General features: G+C 37.7%; 1 protein-coding gene across 5 annotated transcripts in view; it reads left to right on the top strand.

Moving 5' to 3' along the window:
• ARHGAP12 (Rho GTPase activating protein 12) overlaps nucleotides 1-22,800 on the top strand; it is a 108,436-nt gene that overhangs the window by 1,740 nt on the left and 83,896 nt on the right. For all 5 annotated transcript variants that reach the window (XM_021715650.1, XM_008064257.1, XM_021715651.1 and 2 more), the window contains exon 2: nucleotides 585-1,339. In XM_021715650.1, coding sequence (XP_021571325.1) covers nucleotides 662-1,339 — 678 coding nt within the window. In that variant the 5' untranslated portion in view covers nucleotides 585-661. The remainder of the gene's footprint in view (nucleotides 1-584; nucleotides 1,340-22,800) is intronic.

Genomic DNA, 22,800 nt, shown 5'->3' on the forward strand with positions numbered 1-22,800 from the left:
CGGAGCCCAGCAGGTCAAGGCTGCGGTGGCCGGGAGCGGCCACTGCACTCCAGTCTAGGTAACAGAGTGAGACTCCAATTCAAAAAAAAAAAGAAGAAAAACAAAGAGTAAAATACCAATTCAGTTGAAGTTCAGTCCAACTTCAAAAAAGTTCTTAGATAATGCATATAGTGAACCCAGCTCAGTGCTTGGCCCTTTGTAAGTGTCTAGTACATATTAGTTATTATTATTAGTAAGCCTTTCTAAAAAGGTGAAAGAGGTTTCAGGTAGTCATGAAGGGAAGAAAAATTCTTATCTCTTACTTTGATAGTTTTGTGTCCGGCTGGTTAGTGTATTTACTGTTTCAGTTATTGGTATTGGTTTTGTTCATAAACGATTGAAAAATGCAGATTACAATTTAGAATAAAAGTGGTTTTAATGTAGGACAATGTATATGATATTAGACACATGTTTTCTATCTGGAGTTTGAGATTTGAAGTAATATTTTTTACATGAACTGCACTGTCTGATGCTTGTGAATAAAGATCAAATCCAAATTGCATTAACTTTTTTCTTTATTCTCTTTCTCCATTTAAATAAACCAGCTATATTAATCCAACAAGCCATAAAGCCATAATGTGGCATACTATTCTTTTTGAGAGGTGAATATTACTGAATAAAAATGGCTGACAGAAGTGGGAAGATTGTTCCAGGACAAGTGTATATTGAAGTGGAATATGATTATGAATATGAAGCAAAGGACAGAAAGATTGTGATAAAACAAGGGGAGCGGTACATCTTGGTGAAAAAGACTAATAATGACTGGTGGCAAGTCAAGCCAGATGAGAACTCCAAAGCATTTTATGTGCCAGCCCAGTATGTGAAGGAGGTCACCCGCAAAGCTCTAATGCCACCTGCTAAGCAGGTAGTTGGACTGCCAAATAATTCTGTGAAAATGATACAGAGTCTGCATCTTCAGAGATCGACAGAAAATGTGAACAAATTGCCTGAGCTTTCAAGTTTTGGAAAGCCATCATCATCTGTTCAAGGAACAGGTGTTATTCGTGATGCCAATCAGAATTTTGGGCCCAGTTATAATCCAACTCAAACTCTCAACCTAAGTCTCGACCTGACCCATAATAACGGAAAGTTTAACAGTGACTCACATTCTCCTAAAGTTTCCAGCCAGAGTAGGACACGCTTATTTGGTCATTTTCCTGGTCCAGAGTTCTTGGACATAGAGAAAACTAGCTTCTCCCAGGAACAGTCTTGTGATTCAGCAGGAGAAGGTTCAGAAAGAATACATCAAGATTCTGAATCTGGTGATGAGCTTAGCAGCAGCTCCACTGAACAGATAAGGGTAAGATAAAATGTACTCCCTTAATGAAAATATTAATTATAGATTTTATTTTAATTTAAGTGTTTGTAAGAGGTAAGACTTGCTTATTTTGCTTTATATTTTCAGAATACATGGGTTCCAGCCTGGTTTAAAGAGCCAGGACGGCGCAGCCTCTACCTGTTGGGCTCAGGTGATCCTTCCGCCTCAGCCTTCCAAGTAGCTGGAACTACAGGCATGTGCCACCCTACTTGGCTAATGTTTATTAATTTATTATAGTGACTCTGTCTTGTCAAGTTGCCCAGGCTGGTCTTGAACCCCTGGACTTAGGCAGTCCTCTTGCTTTGGCCTACTAAAGTGCTGGGATTGCAGACTTGAGCTATCTCACCCAGCATTAAATTTTTTTTTTTATAACTTTCTTTTGATGTTGGATCTATGCCATTTTATTTCCCAAGGGAAGTGAAGTTGTTTTAGAAGCACATGAATGAAGTTGAAACTTGAGTGTATTTGGGAAAGTCTAATTTAAGTAAATTTAAAAATTAATGCATTTTTGGCCTGAAGCTCAGTTGTAAGATTATTCAGCCAATTAAGTCTGTGAATAATTGTGAGGCTGCTCTTGGGTGTGGTCTGATTGTCATGGAAGTACATTCTTTCTATAGGTTGTAATTTTTCTTGTAACATTTTAGAATGGAAATAGGAAAAAGGGAAGATTCTCTAGGAAAACTTTTGATATTTGAGATTAAGGCAGTTACATGAGCAGCCCAGTCAGTTTATCACTGTGTGTCCTAGTAGGCTTTTTTTCAGTCTTTGTGATCTGACATAGAGTATATACATAGTACTAAGTTTTCTTAGTTTTTTCAATTAGTATTTTCCCCCCACCTCATTTAGGAGGTGGTTTTATACATTTATTTTAAACTTAAGTTGTTTTGTCATATTTTACATTCTGTTCTGGGATTCCAGCACTGCCTCAACAAATCCCCTGTGCTTTACCTATTCATCTTCTTTCCCTTCCCCTTAAACTTCTGGCTACTACTTATCCATTTACTACCGTTGTAGCTTTGTCTTTTCCAAACAGTCTTTTAATTGGAATCAGACAGTAGATATCCTTTTAGATTGACTTCTTTTACTTGGGAGTATGTATTTAAGATTCATCCATGCTTTCTCATGGCATAAGAGTTCATTTCTTTTTTTGCTGATTAATCCATTTATGGATGTACCACAGTTTATTCATTCATCTATTGAGGGACATCTTGATTATTTCCAGTTTTTGTCAATTACTAATAAAGCTACTGTAAACACTTATATGCAGGCATTTGTGTGATCATAAATTTTAGTTCAGTTGAATAAACACCTGAGAACTCAATTGCTGAATAGTGTGACACAATTCTGTTTTGCTTTGAAAGAAGTTGCCAAACTATATCTCAGACTGGCCTTACTGTATTGCATTTCCATCATCTTCATCAGCATGTGGTATTGTCAGCCTTTTGGATTTTACTAATTCTAATAGATGTACAGTATCTCATTGCTTTAATTTGTGTTCTTTGATGACAAATGACGTTGAGCATCTTTTCATATGTTTATCTGCCATCTTTATATCTTCTTTTTTGGTGAAGTGTTGATTCAGATCTTTTGCTCAGCTGTTTTTTTGTTTTTTTTTTAAGAGGGTCTTGCTCTGTCACCCAGGCTGGAGTGCAGTAGTGCAATCATAGCTCACTGTGGTATCAAACTCCTGGGCTTAAGCAATTCTCACACCTCAGCCTCCTGAGAAATTGAGACGACAGGCATGCACCACAGCACCCGGCTAATTTTTATATAATTCTTATAGAGAGGGGGTCTCACTAAACTGCCCAGACTGTCTCAAACTCCTGGGCTCAAGCAGTCCTCCCCCCTTGGCCTCCCAAAGTACTAGGATTACAGGCATGGACCACTACGCTCATCCTTTTACAATTTATTTTATTTTTTATTATTTTTATTTATTTATTTATTTGAACTGGAGTCTCACTCTGTCGCCCAGGCTGGAGTGCAGTGGCACACACTCGGCCACCGTAGCCTTGACCTGCTGGGCTCAGGCTATCCTTCCACCTCAGCCTTCCAAGTAGCTGGAACTTAATGTCCTATCAAAGATGTATGTTTCTATTTGGGAAACAGTAGTCTGGGGGTGCTGTGGCCCTTGATACAACATAAACTTTAAAGAAGAATTTAATGTAGCATGTATCAGTGCTTTATTCCTTTTTGTGGTGGAGTAATATTCTACTGTTTATCCACCTGTCACTTTTGGAACATTTTGATCTTTCCGCCTTTTGGCTAGTATGAATACTCCTGCTGTAAACATTTGTGTACAAGTTTCTGTGTGGATGTGTGTTTTCATTTCTCTTGGGTGGATACCTAAAAGTAAAAGTGTTAGCTCATAGAATAAATTTGTTTTTTACTGTTTGATGAACTGTCAGATTGTTTTCCAAAGTAGTTCTACTATTTTACATTCCCACTAGCAATGTAGGAGGGTATCAGTTTCTCCACATTCTGGCCAGTATTTGTTATTGTGTGACTTTTTGATTAATATCCTAGTGGACATGAAATATAATTAATATAGGATTCATTTTTTTTGCATTTGCCTCATGATTAATAATGTTGAGCATCTTTTCATATGTTCATTGGCAGTTATTGTATGTCTTCTTTGGAGAAACCTTTATTCAACTCTTTGGCCTGTTTTGAAGTTGGATTCTTTGTCTTTTTATTATTGAGTTGTAAAATTGTTTTATGCAGTCTAGATAGAGGACCCTGATTCAGTATATGATTTGCAAATGTTTTCTCCCGTCACTCATTCTGTGGTTTTGTTTATTTTCTTAGTAATGTGCTCTTCCCCTCCTTTTTGTTTTAAGAGACAAAGTCTTGTGCTATGTTACCCAGGTTGGAATGCAGTGGCTATTCTTAGGTGTAATCATGGTGCACTGCAGCCTTGAACTTCTGGGCTCAAGCAATCCTTCCACCTTAGCCTCCTGAGTACCCGGGATTATAGGCCCATACTACTGTGCCTGGCTTGATAATGCTTTTTAGTCACAAAATTTTTAAATTGTTATGAACTTCAATTAATTTTTTGAAGCCAGGCTCGGTGGCTCAGCCTATAATCCCGCGCTTTGGGAGGCTGAGGTGAGTGGATTGCCTGAGCCCATGGGTTTGAGACCCGCCTGGGCAACTTGGCAAGACCTCATCTCTACAATAAATCAAAAATTAGCCAGGCATGGTAACGCGCGCCTGTAGTTCCAGCTACTTTCAAGGCTGAGGCGGAAGGATCGCCAGAGCCCAGCAGGTCGAGGCTGCGGTGGCTGGGAGTGGCCACTGCCCTCCAGTCTGGGCGACAGAGTGAGACTCCAACTCAAAAAAAAAAAATTTTTTTTTTTGGTTTGTTGCTCTTGCTTTTGTTATATATAAGAATTCGTTGCCAAATCTGGTGCTTTCTTCTAACAGTTTTATAGTTTAACTCTTATATTTAAGTTTTTTGATATATTTTGACTTACCTTTAATGTATGGTTTGACTAACAATCTGACTTCCTTGTTTTCTATGTGACTTTCCAATATCCCAGCACCATTTGTGGAAAAGACTCTTTCTTTACTTCATTGAATGGTATTGGCATATCTTCAGGCTCACTGGTTCATCCCCCAGTTATGTTCAGTGATCATACCATCAAAGGCATTTTCTGTTCTGTATAGTGTTTTAATTTCTGGCATCTCTTTTTGATTCTTTCTTAGATTTTTCATCTCTGCTTACATCATTACTCGTTTGTTCTTATATTGTCTATTATTTTCTTTACAGCCTTTAACATAGTAGTTATTTTAAATTCCCTGTGTGATCATTTTAACATTTGTGCCGTATTTGAGTTTATGATGCTTTCTTTGTTTCTTCAGACTGTTTTTTTCTTGCCTTTTGTCATGCCCTGTAATTTTTGGTTGAAAATCAGACATGTTGTATCAAGTGATAGGAATGGAAGTAAATTGGTGTCTAATGAATGTAAGGTATTAGATTAATCTGGCTAGAAACTGGACTGCCTTTAATATTTGCTGTAGTTGTAGGTACCAGAGGCTTTAAATTCCTCAAATTTCACTGTTTTTTGTTTCTGTTGTTTTTGGGCTTCTCTAAGGGCTTTTCCTTAGTGTATATGCTCTTGCAGCCTGCTGCTGCTGCTTTCCCTCTCCTCATTCATTAGTATACTAAAGCCAGGTTGGTCCTGTGGTACAGTGTGGGGGAGGGGACAGTGGTCTGTAATCTTATGATTAAGATTACAAAATGCTTGGGATCAGAAGTGTTTCTGATTTTAGATATTTTCAGATTTTGGAATATTGGCATTATACTTAGATTTGGGTTGAACGACCCAAATCTAAAAATCTGAAATGCTCAGTGAGCATCTTCTTTGAGTGTTATGTTGGCAATCAAAAAGTTTTGAACTTTGGAGCCTCTCACATTTTGGATTTTTGGATTTGGGATGCTTTCAACCTGTAGTTTTCTTTTGTTGTACTCATCGCATCGTCACATTTACGATTGTTTTTTCTCTCTCTCTCTCTCTTTCTCTCTCTCTCTAGTCTGCAGTATCCAAGCCATGCTAATTACCATACCTTGATTATCTCTGTATATTAGGTGCTCAGTATGGAACCTGCTACGCAGTAAATATGCGAGATGTTTTTAAGATGACTATCAGTATATAGCTGCAGCCACATGGAAGTCAAAAGGGAAGGGTAAGCCTAGATTAATGTCCTATCAAAGATATGTGTTTCTATTTGGAAAATAGTCGTCTGGGGGTGCTGTGGCCCTTGATACAACATAGATTTTATTTTATTTATTTTTATTTTTTTTTTTTTTGAGTTGGAGTCTCACTCTGTTACCTAGACTGGAGTACAGTGCTGCTGCCGGCCACCACAGCCTCTACCTGCTGGGGTCCAGCGATCCTTCCAACTCAGCCTTCCAAGTAGCTGGAACTACAGGCACGCGCTACCACACCCGACTAATTTTTTATTTATTGTAGAGATGAGGTCTTGCCAAGTTGCCCAGGCGGGTCTCGAACCTGCAGGCTCAGGCAATCTACTCACCTCGGCCTCCCAAAGTGCTGGGATTACAGGCTGAGCCACCGAGTCTGGCCCAACATAGATTTTAAAGAATGTTGTTAGAAGTAGTTGGTGATAAAAAACTGTAATGGAATACAGGCAGTCTAAAATTTGAGTCAAAACTGTAAAATTCAGTGCAAAGAGCTTAACTGGACAAGTTTGGCTCCCACTCCCATGTCTAATAAAACAGACACATTATATTCAGTGTTTTCCTGAGAACAACAAATATTTAGGCCATTTGTTTATAATAATGGTTGATATGAGGATGAAACTTTTGAAAATTAGTATGTTAATTCAGAACTCTAAAACTTAAAACATTTTGCTGATGCCTCATTTTCGCTTCACAATCCCTCCCCCCTTTTTTTGAGTTGGAGTCTCTCTCACTCTTGTCGGCCAGACTGGAATGCAGTGGCATGCTCACAGCCACCTCAGCCTCCACCTGCTGGACTTTAGGTGATCCTTCCTCTTCAACCTTCCAAGTAGCTGGAACGACAGATACACGCCACCACACTTGGCAAGTTTTTGTGATTTATTGTAGAGACAAGGTCTCACCAAGTTGCTCAGGCTGATCTCTAACCCGCAGGCTCAAGCAATCCTCTCACCTCAGTCTCCCAAAGTACTGGGATTATAGGTTGAGCCACTGCGCCCAGCTGAGTTTTTTTAAATATATGTGTCTTATCAGTCTTTAATATCAAGTTTCCCAGGTCCCTATTGTTAGAAAGTGTGATCTAAAACTGGAGAGTAGAAATGGAAGACTTTTTTCTGTGATACTAACAGGATGCCAGGAGGAGATATTATTATTGACAACCTGACATTTAGGAAGAAGATCAAAAAACTGTAAAATTTAGAATCACATTATTGTAAGAGTGCAATATTGAAAGTTTATGATGACCATAAATCTAGAACTATTTTAATTATGTTATATACTAGCTTTTTATATTGGCAGATATATTTGTGAAAGAGTTTCTTTTTTGACAGTGATAAACTAACACATTTCTGGCATTTGAAGTCTAATTTTAAGTTAATTTGGAAAATTTTATATATGTATCAACTCATCAACATTTCAAGGTGTTACTGTAGTATAATGGGTACACAAAACTAAATCTTGAATTTATTATGGATTTAAGCTTTATGTCTAATGGAACATTCATTAAATATTTTCTTTTACTCTATTCCTAAATTGTGTGGACTGCTCATATAGATATTTATTGTATTTAAACATAAAGATTTTAAGTTTATAATACATATATACATGTATTTACAAAGTAGAAATCATTTTATGTGCAGTTTAAGGGAATATTGAAAAACTTTTTTTAGATGTTAGCACATTTTTTTGTTGTTGTTGCTATTTTGATAAAGAGGTTCCTCATTATCACCTTAATTTGCATTTCCCTTATAGGTGATAGTCTGTTTTGTGCTGCTATAACAGAATATCTCAGATTGGGTAGTTTATAAAGAACAGAGATTTATTTCTTACAGTTTAGAGACTGGAATGTCCAAGGAAGAGGGACTAATATCTGGTAAGGGCCTTCTTGCTGTGTCATCCCATTGTGGAAGGTGGAAGGGCAAAACAGCATAAAAGAGGGTTGGGGAAGGGGGCTGAACTCATCCACTACTCCCTTAATCTATTTGTGAAGGTAGCCCTCATGACCTCATTAGATTAAAAGTTCCACCTCTCAACTCTGTTGCATTAGAGATTAAGTTTCTAACACATGAGCTTTGGGAGACACATTCAAACCTGTTAAACTAAAATAATCAAAGGGGTCAGAGTTTAATTTAAAGAGTTTATTCAAGCACAGAGTGTGAGGATGGACCACCTGAAAACACCAGTTCCAAAGGAATGAGAGTCAACATTTTGAAGTAGGGAAATTAAACTTTCATTCATATAGGCAGAGGCAGGGGAATTTTTAGCAGGATTACATTTTTTATAAGTTGGCACACAGTTATAGTAATTTGATTGGTTATAGCCAGTGTTTCTTTTCGGGAAGGGTACATTTAACACTTACTTACAGAGGGTGTAGTAGTAGTGGATTTTCTGTCATCTGGTCTAAGTGAAGCAGGACAGCAAAACGAAATTAATCTGTAACAAGGATCATTAATTTAAAAGGCAGGAGATTTTTGTCCTTACTCAGTTTGTCTCTCCACTCATTTTATAGAGCAAGAAAAATAAACGAGTGAATCTGTAATCTGAGAAACAGAAATTGTAATCATATGTGACTAAGATCACAGTCACGTCTTTCTCAAGGATAAAAGTGGAGTTCCAACAGCTTTTAAATTATATTTTCACAGATCATAGCAGGGAACTTGTGGACCCTTTCATATTTCTTGGCTATTTGGATTTGGTATTCTCAGACATGCTCATTTATATTCTTTACTCATTTTCTTCTCCTTTTTTTGAGATGAGATCTCATGCTGTCACCCAGGCTGGAGTGCAGTGACACAATCACAACTCACTGAAGCCTCAACCTCCTCAACCTCCTGGGCTCAGGCAATTGATCCTTCTAATTCAGCCTCCAATATAGCTGAGACTACAGGCATGCACCACCACACCTGGCTAATTTTTTTTATTATTTTGTAGAGATGAGGTCTTGCTATGTTACTCAGGCTGTTTTCTTCTTTTTTTTAATTTTCAAATTGTGGGGTACAATTCAGGCTTGGTTATATAAACATTCATCATGTAGGTACCCCTATTGATGAGGCATGCTCCCCCTTCCCAGTCAGATTTCGACTATTGTCATTCCCACCTCTCTACCTCCTCCTCCCCACCGCAGTTTCCAAGTACTGTCAATCTTTTTCTTAGAGTATTAGGGTAGTTGTTTATGGTTCACTTATGAATGAGAAGGCTGTTTTCAAACTCAAGCAGTTCTCTAGCTGTGGCCTCCCAAAGTGCTGGGATTACATGCTTGAGCCACCATGTCTGGCTTCTCTGCTCACTTTCTATTGTTTTTGCCTTTTTTCTAATTTGATTAGATATCGGCTGTTTATCTGTAGTAGGATCTTGCGCTGTTGCCCAGGCTGGAGTGCAGTGGCCTAATCATGGCCCACTGCAGCTTTGAACTCCTGGGCTCAAGCAATCTTTGTGCCTCAGTCTTCTGAGTAACTGGGAGAATAGGTGCAAGCCACCATTTTTTTGGTAGAGACAAAAGTCTCACTATGTTGCCCAGGCTAGTCTTTAACATGCCAAAATGCTGGGATTACAGACTGAGCCACCTTGATTTTAAATCATTTAACCAAAATTCTCACAACTACGTTGAGATTACAGTGGAAATGTATTATATTTGTAAACTTTTTTTTTTTTTTTTTTGAGTCAGAGTCTCACTTTGCTGTCCAGCCTGGAGGTTCAGTAGCACGGTCAGAGCTACTGCAGCCTCATCCTGCTGGGCTCAGTTGAGATCCTTCTGCCTTAGCCTTCCAAGTAACTGGAACTATAGGTGCACAATATCATGCCCAGCTAATTTTTGTTTTTTATTTTTTCACTTATTGTAGAGACAAGGTCTTGCCTAGTTGCCTAGGCTGGTCTGAAACCCCTGGACTCAGGCAATTCTCTTGCCTCAGCCTTTCAGAATGCTGTGATTACAGGCGTGATCCACCACGCCCAGCTTGTAAACTAATTTTAAAATTAACAACCTTATGCTGTCTTTCATCTAAGATTATATATATGTTGTTCTGTCAGTTCAAATATTGCTTTAAATCCTTCAATAAGAGTATTTTATAGTTTTTTGGTCCCTTTTAGTGTTTTGTTTTGTTTTTTTTGGAGTTGGAGTCTCACTCTGTCCACCCAGACTGGAGTGCAGTGACCTGCTGGGCTTCGGCGATCCTTCCGCCTTCAACCTTCCAAGTAGCTAATTTTTGACTTATTGTAGAGATGAGGCCTCGCCAAGTTGCCCAGGCGGGTCTCGAACCCGTGGGCTCAGGCAATCCACTCACCTCGGCCTCCCAAAGTGCTGGGATTACAGGCTGAGCCACCGAGCCCGGCCCTTTTTAGTTTTTTAAAAGAAAACAGGAAGTGTCTTTTTACTTGCAGTGTCAGCGGATCCTGTTTTCTGGTTCCTGCTGGCCTCTCCTGAAAACAATATCTATTATGCAAATAGAATATCTTTTAAGAAGAATGAGGAATGTGATTTTTTAGGCTAATTGGATTTTCTGGTTAATTCAGGATTAGATATAAAGTACTTTTTGTTTTAATGTTTGTTAGAGATTTTCCTAAATCTACTTCCTCATAGATGGTATTGAGTCTAAAAACAAGTGTAAATTGGCTTTATATAGTAACAGCTAATAATGTTCATAATTATGTAATTATGCTTCATAATGTAACAGCTAATAATGTCCCCTTTCATCCATATCCTCACTCACTGCTGATAGATCTTTTTATTAAGTCCTACCCTGCTACACTCCTGGAACTCCAGTCATTATTTAATTTTCTTAAAATTTTCTGAAATGCTGCATTGTCACCTACCTAGTCTCACCATAAACCTGATTTATTTATTGCTTAGAGCATTTCTAAAGCTTTAAATCTTAGAACATATTGGGACTCAGTCTTTTTATTTTAGTACTTATGATTTCTGCGATATAATAGCTTGAATACATTTTGGTGAATTTGTCAGGAAATCTAATTCTAAGCATTATAATATAATTTTCTTTGGTGAAAAATGGTTGAGGTTCTAGTTGTCTTACTTAGAAACCTGTTTGTGGGTTGGAATTATTTGTCCCTTGAGCACAGTTTAATTGTTATTTTACTTTTTTTTTGATTTAGGATAATATGGGTACTGAACTTGGGATAGGACCCATGTGTATTTTCAGTTTTTGAAAATGCTGCTGCTTTGCTGATTCTTTGCTGATTCTTGGGCAAGCCACTTAATCTCTTAATTTTTTCACATGTAGAAATAGAACACAGAATTGTTAGTAGGTTATTTTTTAATTTAAAAATTTTTAAATTATAAAGATGTGGGGTACAATTCAGGGTTAGGTGGTATCTCAGTGCGGTTTTGATTTGCATTTCTCTGATGATGAGTGAGGCTGAGCATTTTTTCATGTATCTGTTGGCTGCCTGTATATCTTTTGAGAAGTGGCTAATCATGTCTTTTGCCCACTTTGTAATGAGACTGTTTGTTTTTTTCCTTTCAGCACGTTTGAGTTCCTTATAGAACCTAGATATTAGACCCTTGTCAGATACACAGTTGGCAAATTTTTTTTCCCATTCTGTGGGCTGCCTCCCTGTTCTCTTGCTTTGCAAAAGTTTGTCAGTTTGATGAGGTTCCACTTGTCTATCTTATTTCTTATGGTATGGGCACTTAGGGTTCTGATCAGGAATTGGTTGCGAGTTCCAATTGCCATAAGTGCGTCTCCTGTGCTAAGGTTCTTATAGTTTGAGGTTTTACGTTTAGGTCTTTGATCCATTTAGAGTTAATTTTTGTATATGATAATAGGTAGAGGTCCTGTTTTAATCTTTTACATGTGATCAGCCAGTTTTCCCAGCACTATTTACTGAATAGATTCTCCTCTCCTCCGTGGTTGTTGTTGGAAGCTTTGTCAAAAAGGAGCTGGTTGAGAAATTGAGTCTTTGCTTCCAGAATCTCTATTCTGTTCCATTGGTCTGTATGCCTGTTCTTGTACCAATACCAGGCTGTTTTGATTACTGTAGGCTCATAGTAAAGGTTGAAGTCTGGAATTGTGATGCCTACTGCTTTGTTTCTTTTGCTGAGAATTGTTTTGTCTATTGGTGGTCGTTTATGTTTCCGTATGAATTTCTGTATTGTCATTTCCAGGTCTGAGAAGAATGATGTTGATAACTTAATGGGTATTGTGTTGAATCTGTAGATTGCCTTTGGTAGGATGGACATCTTAACAGTGTTGATTCTTCCTATCCATGAGCATATTTTCCCATTTGTTTGTGTCTTGGATTTGTTTGAGCAGTGTCTTTTAGTTCTCACTGTAAAGGTCTTTCACTTCTCGGGTTAGGAAGATGCCGAGGTATTTCATTTTTTGTGTGGCTGTTGTGAATGGGATTGTGCTTTTCATTGGGTCTCTGTCTGCTTGTTGTTGGTGTATAGGATTGCACCTGTCTTTTGCACATTTATTTTGTACCCTGCGGCTTTGTCAAAGTCCTTTATCAGTGCAAACAGGTTTTTGATAGATTCTCTGGATTTTCAAGGTATAGGATCATATCATCAGCAAAGAGGGATTACTTGACTTCCTCCTTTTCTATTTGGATACCCCTAATTTCCTTCTCTTGTCTAATTGCCCTAGCTAGGATTTCGAACACAATGTTGAACAAGAGGGGTGAGAGTGGGCAGCCTTGTCTTATTCCAGTTTTCAGGGGAAATGTTTCCAGTTTCTGTCTATTTAGCAACATGTTAACTGTGAGTTTATGCTAAACGGCACTTAACTATTTTGAGGTATGTTCCTTCTATACCTAGGTGTTTGAGGGTTTTTATCAAGAAGGGATGCTGAATTTTATCAAGAAGGGATGCTGAATTTCATCAAAAGCCTTTTCTGTATCAAATAATATAACCATGTGGTTCTTGTTTTAACAACTGTTGATGTATTTAATGACATTTATGGTCTTGCGAATGTTGAACTAGCCCTGCATTATGGGGATGAAGCCTGCCTGGTCTTGGTGGATGATTTTTGAGATGTGTTTTTGGATCCGATTTGCTAGAATCTTGTTGAGGATTTTTACATCTTTGTTCATAAGGGATATTGACCTGTAATTCTCTTTTTTTGTTGGATCTTTATCCGATTTGGGTATCAGTGTGATGTTAGCTTGTAAAATGATTTGGGGAGAACTCCATTTTTCTCAATTGCCTGGAATACTTTCAATAGGATTGGTACATTGTAGAATGTTAGTAGGTTTAAATGAAATTCTCTGTGTGAAGTTACCTATGTATCTGGCACAAAAGGAGGCACTTGGCACAGCATTAGTTCTGTTCACTGGTTACTAATATAGATACAGGTAGTCTTTTTTTTTTTTTTTTTGAGTCGGAACCTCACTTTGTTGCCCAGGCTGGAGTGCAGTGGCATGCTCATGGCTACCTCAGCCTTGACCTGCTGGGCTCAGGCAATCCCTTCCGCCTCAGTCTTCCAAGTAGCTGGAACTACAGGCTCGCACCTCCATGCCTGGCTCATTTTTTGATTTATTGTAGAAACAATGTCACACCAAGTTGCCTAGGCTGGAGTGCAGTGGCACCCTCCTGACCACTGCAACCTCGACCTGCTGGGCTCAGGCAATCCCTTCCTCCTCAGCCTTCCAAGTAGCCAGAACCATAGGCGCGCGCTACCATGCCCAGCTAATTTTTTGATTTACCGTGGAGACGAAGTCTCACCACGTTGCCCAGGCTGGTCTTGAACCCACGGGCTCAGGCAGTCCTCTTGCCTCGGCCTCCCAAAGTGCTGGGATTACAGGCTTGAGCCACCATGCCTGGTCTTCCTTCTTCTTTAACCTTCACCCTAGTGAGTTGTATTATGAATTGGTGGACATTTTAGTTTCATTCTGTTCTCTTGATTATCCTTTGCTTTGAGCATAGAAAGTACTAAAGGAGAAGTAAGAAGGAAAAAGAATTCTACAGATTCACAAAAATGATCATCTCCATATAAAAGAGTTGGTTGTATTAAAATTGAATTTTATTTTAGGAATATTTTAGTTAATGAAATTCCTGGGAGTGATAAAATTAACAATGCTTTTGACTAGTTTTGATTTACAAATCAACCTAAACACAACTGTAAATAAAGGGAGCCCCATTTAGGCAAAATGGTGAAGTCTTAAAACTATGTAGCGTCCTTGAACTTTCCTTTCTTTGTATTTTCCTCCAAATGGCATTTGGGAAACTCCATCTTCTGTTTCTGCTTCCTGGGGTCATCTTGTTAGGTTTTTCTAATTAGTCAAAACAGGAAAGAATCATAGTCTTAAAATTTGATTTTATTTGATTGCTGATATGTTCAGAAAGCCACAGAACTTTGAATTTGATGAAAACTGAATCCTTTTTTCAAGAAATGTACATTGATACCAAAGTTGGCAGTAATTTTAAGGTATCTAGAAGCTCAGATTTTCTCAGAGAGAGAGTTTTGGACAGTTATAGAAGAATAACAGATTAAACTTCTTCAAGAAAATTTAGGCATAAATGACTAGGTAGAAGGACATTTGGAAGAGGAGCTAGACTACCCTGAAATTACATTTGGGTCAAGCCAGAAGGAAAAGTAGATTTAAGTCTTTTTTTTCTCAGACTTTCGCTGTCCAGGTAAGGAATACCTGGTTCTCACTGCTTGAGAGTCTTTTCTCAGAAACTCCTGATATTATAAAGTAAATGCTTTGTAATAACTAGTTTTCTTCAGGAACAAAGAGCCTGCTATATTTTATCATAGATCTGCTCACCAGGCTTATTCCTTCTTACTTGTTGTTTGGTTGTGATCTTTATGAGGGTATAGTAAATATCACGGACTATCCAAGATACCTATATCCATATTCATACATATGTATACTTTCATTGGATCACATCCATGTTAAAGTCCTCTTATGTTCACCTCCCTTTCACCTCTTTTCCAAATGAGTTCAAAAATCCCCACTTTGTCCTTTTGTGTCCTTTTTTCTTTTCTAAGACAGCTTGGTCTCTTTTTGTACCTTTCTTCTGAACTCTACCTGTCCTACCTTAGGATTCCTGGATGCACTTAGCTTTATTTTAGTTTACATTTATTTACCTTAAGTGCTAGAAACCTAACTGTGACTAGCTTAGACAGAAGGGAGACCAAAAATACAGAAAAAGTTTATTCATTTGGGCATTAGAAATGATTGGCACTAGAGCCTTGTTCACTCTCAGGATTCTTTTTATCTCTTTGATTTCTCATCTCTGATTTTCTCTCCACATTCTGCCTTCTTCCAGATTTCTTCCACATGGCTATAGACAAGTTGCTAGTCGCTGACAACTGTCAGGATCACATCCTTAGTTTTTTATTTTTTAATTAGTTTAATTCTTATCTTAGTTCTAATTGAGAAAATCTCAGAGGAGTCTGGCTTGGCTTCGTCTGTCTTGACTTAGGACATGCTTACACTTATGGCCAAGAGGCATGATTGGATCTCATTCAAACTGCCTCGTTGGAATTTGAGGAGAAACAGTTTCCCCAAAGAAATAGTGATATGCTGTTGTTCCCAGAATAAGAGAATGGTACCAGGCAAACAAAATAGTAATTGTTTAACATATCCTCTTTTTCTGACTTTGAGTCTCTCTCCACATTGTAACTCTTCTGTACATGGCCAGTCCTTGACACCAAGTACTGTGATGTCCAGGGATGGAGGTGGCAAGGATGAGAGTGCCTGAGCTTATTCTAGCTCACCATAGGATGTTTTGAAAACCCAGATTCAAGGACAGAGGAACTCTATGTGTTATAAAATAGGAAGAGCAAAATAAAACTCCCTTTGAATGAGAGAGTTTGTGCATGACTTTTCTCTTTAGATTATAAAGTCCTTAGTGCCAAAGATTGTGTCCTGTCTATCTCTGCCAACCACCTTTTTTTTTTACAACAGCTTATATATATAACTTATCTTAATTTATATTAAAAATATATATTTTAAGGTTTTTTAAAATTTAATTTTAAAGATGTGTTGTACAGTTCAGGATTAGGTATACAAGTGGTTGTGGTACAGGGAAGGTTTGGTCCTCCCTTTGGTCCCCACTTTGCCTGGTTATGACAAATGACATATTAATAGTAAATAACCTCTTGTATAGTGAAGGCAGTACTGACATGTCTACAGTTGACAAGAGGTGAACTTATGATAATTAATATTACATGTTAACTTGGCTGTGTGATGGTGTTCAGATATTTGGTCAAGCATTATTCTGAAAGGTTCTGTGAAGATTTTTTTTTTTTGGTATGAGATTAACTTGCAAGACTTGGAGTAAAGCAGATTACCTTCCATAATGTGGATAGGCCTCATCCAATTTAGTGAAAGCCTTAATAGAAGAAAGATTGACCTTCCCTGAGCAAGAAGGTATTCTGCTATTAGATTACCTGTGAACTCTAACTGCATCTCTTCCCTAGATCTCCATCCTGCCTGTCTGCCCTGCAGACTTTAGATTTTTCAGTCCTCCATAATTGTGTAAACAAATAACTAGATCTTTTCTTTTTCTTTTTTTGAGTTGGAACCTCACTCTGTCGCCCAGACTGGAATGTAGTAGCACGTTCATGGCCACCACAACTTTGACCTGCTGTGCTCGGGTGATCCTTTTGCCTCAACCTTCCAAGTAGCTGGAACCACAGGCATGTGCCACCATGTCCGACTGAATTTTTTTACAATTTTTATTGTAGAGATGAGTTCTTGTCATGTTGTTTAGGCTGGTCTTGAACCCCTAAGCTCTCAGGTAATCCTCTCACCTCTGCTTCCCACAGTGCTGGAATTATAGGTGTGAGCCACTGCGCCTGGCAAAGTAAATATATCTTAAACATAAGCCCCTCTCTCTCTCTCTCTCTCTCTCTCTCTCTCTCTCTCTTTCTCTCTCTGAGTGTGAGTGTGTGTGAGTGTGTGAGTGTGTGTGTGTGTGTGTGTGTGTGTGTGTGTGTGAACTGTTCTTTGGAAAACTTGATTAATATACAGGGTATAGCCCTGACTGCTCTACGCTTACTCATCACAATTAGATACTCTAAGAGAAAGACCTGAAGTTCAAATGTGAAATCCTTCCGAAGTTCAAATGTAAAATCCTTTGCAAGGACCTCTCAGCCTGACTTTGGTCTTGTGTTCTTCTCTGAACCAATTAGTTTGGCAGATAGGTGGAGCACTTTTATTTGTCAGAACTGCATTTTGTGTTAGTCCTTTAGCAAAGAGGGTGTGAGGTGTGCAGGGTAGTGGGATTGGCCTATCCGTCAGAATCACATCATTTGGGGGGGGAGGGGATCAGATAATAAAAAAAAATAGTGGTGATGGCTGGGTGCAGAGGCTCAAGCCCATAATTCCAGCACTTTAGGAGACCGAGGCGAGAGGATTGCCACAGCCCGTGGGTTCGAGACCAGCCTGGTGAGCAACATGGTGAGACCTCATCTCTACAATAAATCAAAAAATTATCTGGATGTGGTAGCACACTCCTGTAGTTCCTACTGCTTGGAAGGCTGAGGCGGAAGGCTCACCTGAGCCCAGCAGGTCAAGGCTGTGGTGTCTGGGGGCATGCCACTGTACTCCAACCTGGGCGGCAGATTGAGACTCTAACTCAAAAAAAAGAAAATAAAATAGTGGTTGTGGTGTTAGTACCCAAAAAAGAGAATGCTGGGTAATCAAAAACAAATGTTCATACAGCACGATTGCTATACATTGGGGTATATTTGTCTTTTGGAATATGAAGTAAATGTACTTTTTGTTTCAGAATTCTTGGATACTGTATACGGTCAGTTGCATATACATTTCCTTCACATCTGTATATGGATTCTGAGAGACTGGAATATTCATGCACTTAAACTTATGATTAAAAAAATCTTAGATGTGTTCAAAGACAAAAGTCACAGTGTCAGTTGACTTGGAGCATTAGAAATTTCTCTCTGTTTATGTATTTACAAACATAAACACACATATATATAATTGTAGTATAATTGTAGAATAGTAGCAATAGAAAGTATGGTTGAAAAGCTGGCATAATCTTAATAGAGTCATTTAAAAATGTGTACATTAAAAATGTTATGTGTTTTCTTTCTAGGGAAGAATTTGCTAATCTAGGTGACATATCAACAAAAACAACAGATGTGGAAACATTTTTGCATTTTTGTTGAGAAAAATCTCATTTGTATGCATGGAATGTCTTTAGCAATTGCTTCAGTAAATGCTAGACAGATGGTTTGAGCTCAGAATGGCTACTCAAATAATTTTATTACAGCAGTTATTTTGAAGCCTGGTGTAATAACCAAGATTAGATTTTTGGAAATTTATGAATGTAAGTTGGTGTACATTTAAGAGTATAGGTGTAGGCTTCGAAATCAGAAAATTTGGTATCACAGAACTACAAAAGGTACTTGACTTTTGAAGCCCTCTTTTTGTAACCTATGGTTGAATACTAACTTGTCAGTTTTCCTATAACATAACAGAGTAGAATCCAGTAACTTCAAAGTTGTTGGAAAGTAGGTGAAGCAGGAGGGACTACTTGGTTTTTTATGAGGAGATGAAAAAAAACTAGAAGGGATTCATCTGCATTACTGATATCATAGTGAGAGAGGTAAGTGAAGCATCTTCACCTTCAGCCATGGTTGAGCACCTTCAATGTGTCAAGCACTAGAATAGGTGCTTACATGAGTGATTGCTTCAGAGCTGCTTTGTAAGGTAGCTAGTGATATTTTTATGTTGATAAAATAGCTTTATATTTCCAGTTTAATAACTACACAAGTAGGAGAGCAGCCTTTTAAAAAATATCTAAAAACAATTACATTAAAAAGTTGACACTCTTGTTTGATTGAGTTGTGAATTGAACAACTTTTTCTGTGGTAATTTGTACCGAAAGAATGACTAACAAACTGATTATTCATACTAGAACATTAAAGAAAGCCCATCACTTTAAATAAAGCAATTGATTTTTGTTGCAAGTGATAAAATTCAAGCTTTCAAGTGAAAAATAGAATTTTGAAAACTTATTTGCTATTGTGAGCTTGCAGCTTCTCAATCTCAAGATTTTTCTGATGAAAAGCAGTGGTGAAATTAAGGGTTTTAAAAAATATATTGTAAAATGAAATGTTTCATAATTTGGAAGATAAGCTTAAGTCAGTGAATGAATGAATATTCTTTATATGACCAGTGTAGGTGGGTAAAAGAGTCATTCAAAGTGCAAGATAAGTGGGTTTTAATGTGAGAAAGTATGAATGGTTAGTCAATGGGATTTTTAGATTTCAACTACGTCTTTAAGAAAATGGGCCATGCATGGTGGCTATGCTCACGCCGCTGCCCTCCAGCCTTGGTAACAGAGCAAGACTCTGTCTCTTAAAAAAAAGAAAGAACAGTAGCAGTCTCAGAGAAGAATGTTCAGAATTGTATGAAAAGCTTATTAAAATACTTCTCTCTTTTATGTCTTCATATATATCTGTATAAGGCCATTGTTGTTTGTATACTTCATCCAAAACAGCATATTGCAACAGATTGAATGTAGAAGCAGGTGTGAGAATCAGGCAATAAAGAATGTAAAACAGTGCCATTTTTCTCAATAATTTTTTGGGGGAGTATTTCTCACTTTTTAAAATAAAAATATATGTATGTTAACATGTAATGGGTGTATTTTTAAAAAATAAACTAGCAAATAGTTTTAAACATTTAGTTTTAATTTGTAATCCTAAATATCAACAGGTGTAATTCATATAGACAAAAGTTTTTAGAGTCCTAAGTTTAAGAGTATAAAGGGATTCTGAAACCAAAAAGTTTAAGAATTGCTGTTTTTATCAGCCAGGCATGGTAGTGCATTCCTGTAGTTCTGGCTACTTGGAAGACTAGGTGGAAGGATCACCGCAGCCCAGTAGGTCTACGCCAGGGTGGTCATGAGTGTACTACTGCACTCCAGCTTGGGCAGCGGAGTGAGACTCCAGCTCAAAAAAAAAAAAAAAAAATTGCTGTTTTGGTCTACGTATAGCCAGGTGAAAATGACATTTGATTGGGGTTTTGCAAGATTATTTTCCTTAGACTCTAATTCCTTCATGTACTAGGTTTAGCATAAATGTTGGTGATTCAGTAGTTGATGATAATAAAAATTTTTTATAAAGTGATTTATAATTTGGCTAAGTACTTTTAAATTTAATTAAATAATTTATAGTTGCAGAGGCAACTGGTAGATGAATTCTTGGTTAAAGTCTATTAGTTAATTTGGGAAATAGTGATCTTTAAACCATACATAGAATTGAATTTATTTGTGTTGGTGTAAACATATATACAATATTAAAAACTATAGTGATATTCAAGTATTAGACAGTTTTTGGCTTAGAAATAGCTTATTTGTATGTCAAATTATACATAAGGTCACAGTTCTGCAAGGAAAACTCAGTGTGAAAATCTTCAATTTCAAGATATGAAAATGTTGATTATGCAAAAACAGGAATGACAAGAAGTGAAAGACTTATGTTTCTAGTAAGGTTGGAAGGAGGAAGGAAAGATCTTTGGTAGTTTCTGGTCAGACTGTTTTAAATATCTTTTTGTGCTGAATTTAGAAAATAGAAAGCTTAAGAAAAAAGTCTACCCTACTGTATTGGTTCTTTTTCCATCATAATATCCATTGTGAGAGATACCTTTATTAATAACAGAACTGTTTTTCAGAATTTTGATATAAGATGAATTGACACCATTTCTTTTTCCTTTTATCTGTTTAATTCATCGCACTAAAATATGAGGCAAGTTTGGTCAAGGGGATAATTAATGTAAGTCTTAAGGAAGTAAATATTTCTTAATGCCGCAAAAACTCAATCAATTTTCCTGGGGGACAAAACTTTTTGTCTAATTGCATTTCCATTATTAAGACAGAGATATGTAGTGTCTGTTTTTCATTCGCTACTCATTAAAGGCTTTCTGTGTGCTAAATAAAATGCAAAGACTTACCTAGTTTATGCCCTTAAGTAACTCATAGTTTTGTGTGTTTTAGTCCACTTCCCAGAATTAGCAAAAATAGCACATGGAAAAATTATTGACCCTTTCTTTGACTTTTGTAGTCATCATTGTTTTTACTGTTCTTTTGTTTGTTTGTTTGTTTTTTGTTTTTTTGAGTCAGAGTCTCACTCTGTTGCCCAGACTGGAGTGCAGTGGCCGCTCCTGGCCACCACAGCCTCAACCGGCTGGGCTCCGGCAATCCTTCCGCCTCAGCCTTCCAAGTAGCTGGAACTACAGGCGCACGCTACCACGCCCGACTAATTTTTTTATTTATTGTAGAGATGAGGTCTCGTCAAATTGCCCAGGCGGGTCTTGAACCTGCGAGTTCAGGCAATCTACTCACCTCAGCCTCCCAAAGTGCGGGATTACAGGCTGAGCCAATGAGCCCGGCTTGTTAGTTCTTTTATAGTATTATATTTGTTAGTTTGTAGGGTCTCCAGAACATACTCAGTGTTACTTTTGAACACATGTACTTTATACCATCAAGTATCATTTGCCTACTTCCTCTAAAATAGAGAGACTGAATAATTCCAAGAAGTAGTTTTGGCTAGGTAGGCTCTGGCTATTGTAATATTTTAAGTTTACTTATTTTTTCTTAGTTTATTTTCATTTGATTTTAAAAAATACATCTAAACAAAAATCTTGCTTTTTCTATTATCGAAGTGTGAAACACTTGTTTTTCTTATTCTGTGAACTCTTAGAGTGTTCTTAATTGTTATAGTTATGGAAATATTTTACACTGGGGTAACAAAAACATTTTTTAAACACTGTTCTAAGAAAGGATTATAAATACTTTTTAGTACTTGGTAGGAATGATATAGGTAGTGCATAATATCCTGGACTTTGGAATCAAACAGACTTGGTTTTGGATTTTGGTTAATAACTTCCTTATGAAGAGGAATAAACTCCTGGGTGTTGAGATGATTAGCGAAATAAGTAAGTCAAGTGCCTCAGAGTTCATGCTTAATAAATATTAACTGCTGGGCTGGTGGTTCAGCCTGTGATCTCAGCACTTTGGGTGTCCGAGGTGAGTGAATTGCCTGAGCCCACAGGTTCGAGACTAGCCCGGGCAACTTGGTGAGACCTTGTCTCTACAATAAAATAAAAAATAGCCAGGCGTGGTAGCGCACATCTGTAATTCTGGCTACTCGGAAGACTGAGGCGGAAGGATCGCTGGAGCCCAGCAGGTCAATGCTGGGATGGCCGTGAGCATGCGTGCCATTGCGCTCTAGCCTGGGCGAAGGAGTGAGACTCCAGCTAAAAATAAATAAATAAATAAGTTAATATTAACTGTTATTGTTTAAGAAAGTTTATATAAAGAAAAAGTTCAAAATTTGGTGGATTTCTATTTGAGATTTCTCAAAAGAAAGTTTCTGACTTTTAAGGCAGCAAACAAATGTCTTAAAAATAAATATGTAGTTTATTGGTTCAGAATGTATTTGTTTTGGTATATGTTTTATGCATTTTGCAAACTGTGTTGGGCCCCCTATATATTTGTGGGCCCTGGATATTTGTTCCTGTTTTTCAGCCTAGAGGTATAATGTTATTGCTTTAGGAAAGTTTTTCTTTTTCTTTTTTTTTTTTTTGAGTTGGGGACTCACTCTGTTGCCCAGACTGGAGTGCAGTGGCTGCTCCTGGCCACCGCAGCCTCGACCTGCTGGGCTCTGGCGATCCTTCCGCCTCAGCCTTCCAAGTAGCTGGAACTACAGGTGCGCGCTACCGCGCCCGGCTAATTTTTTGATTTATTGTAGAGATGAGGTCTTGCCAAGTTGCCCAGGTGGGTCTTGAACCCGCAGGCTCAGGCAATCCA

The sequence above is a fragment of the Carlito syrichta genome, unplaced genomic scaffold, assembly GCF_000164805.1.
Source record: "Carlito syrichta isolate Samal-C Ts95f unplaced genomic scaffold, Tarsius_syrichta-2.0.1 Scaffold307249, whole genome shotgun sequence".
NCBI lineage: Eukaryota > Metazoa > Chordata > Mammalia > Primates > Tarsiidae > Carlito > Carlito syrichta.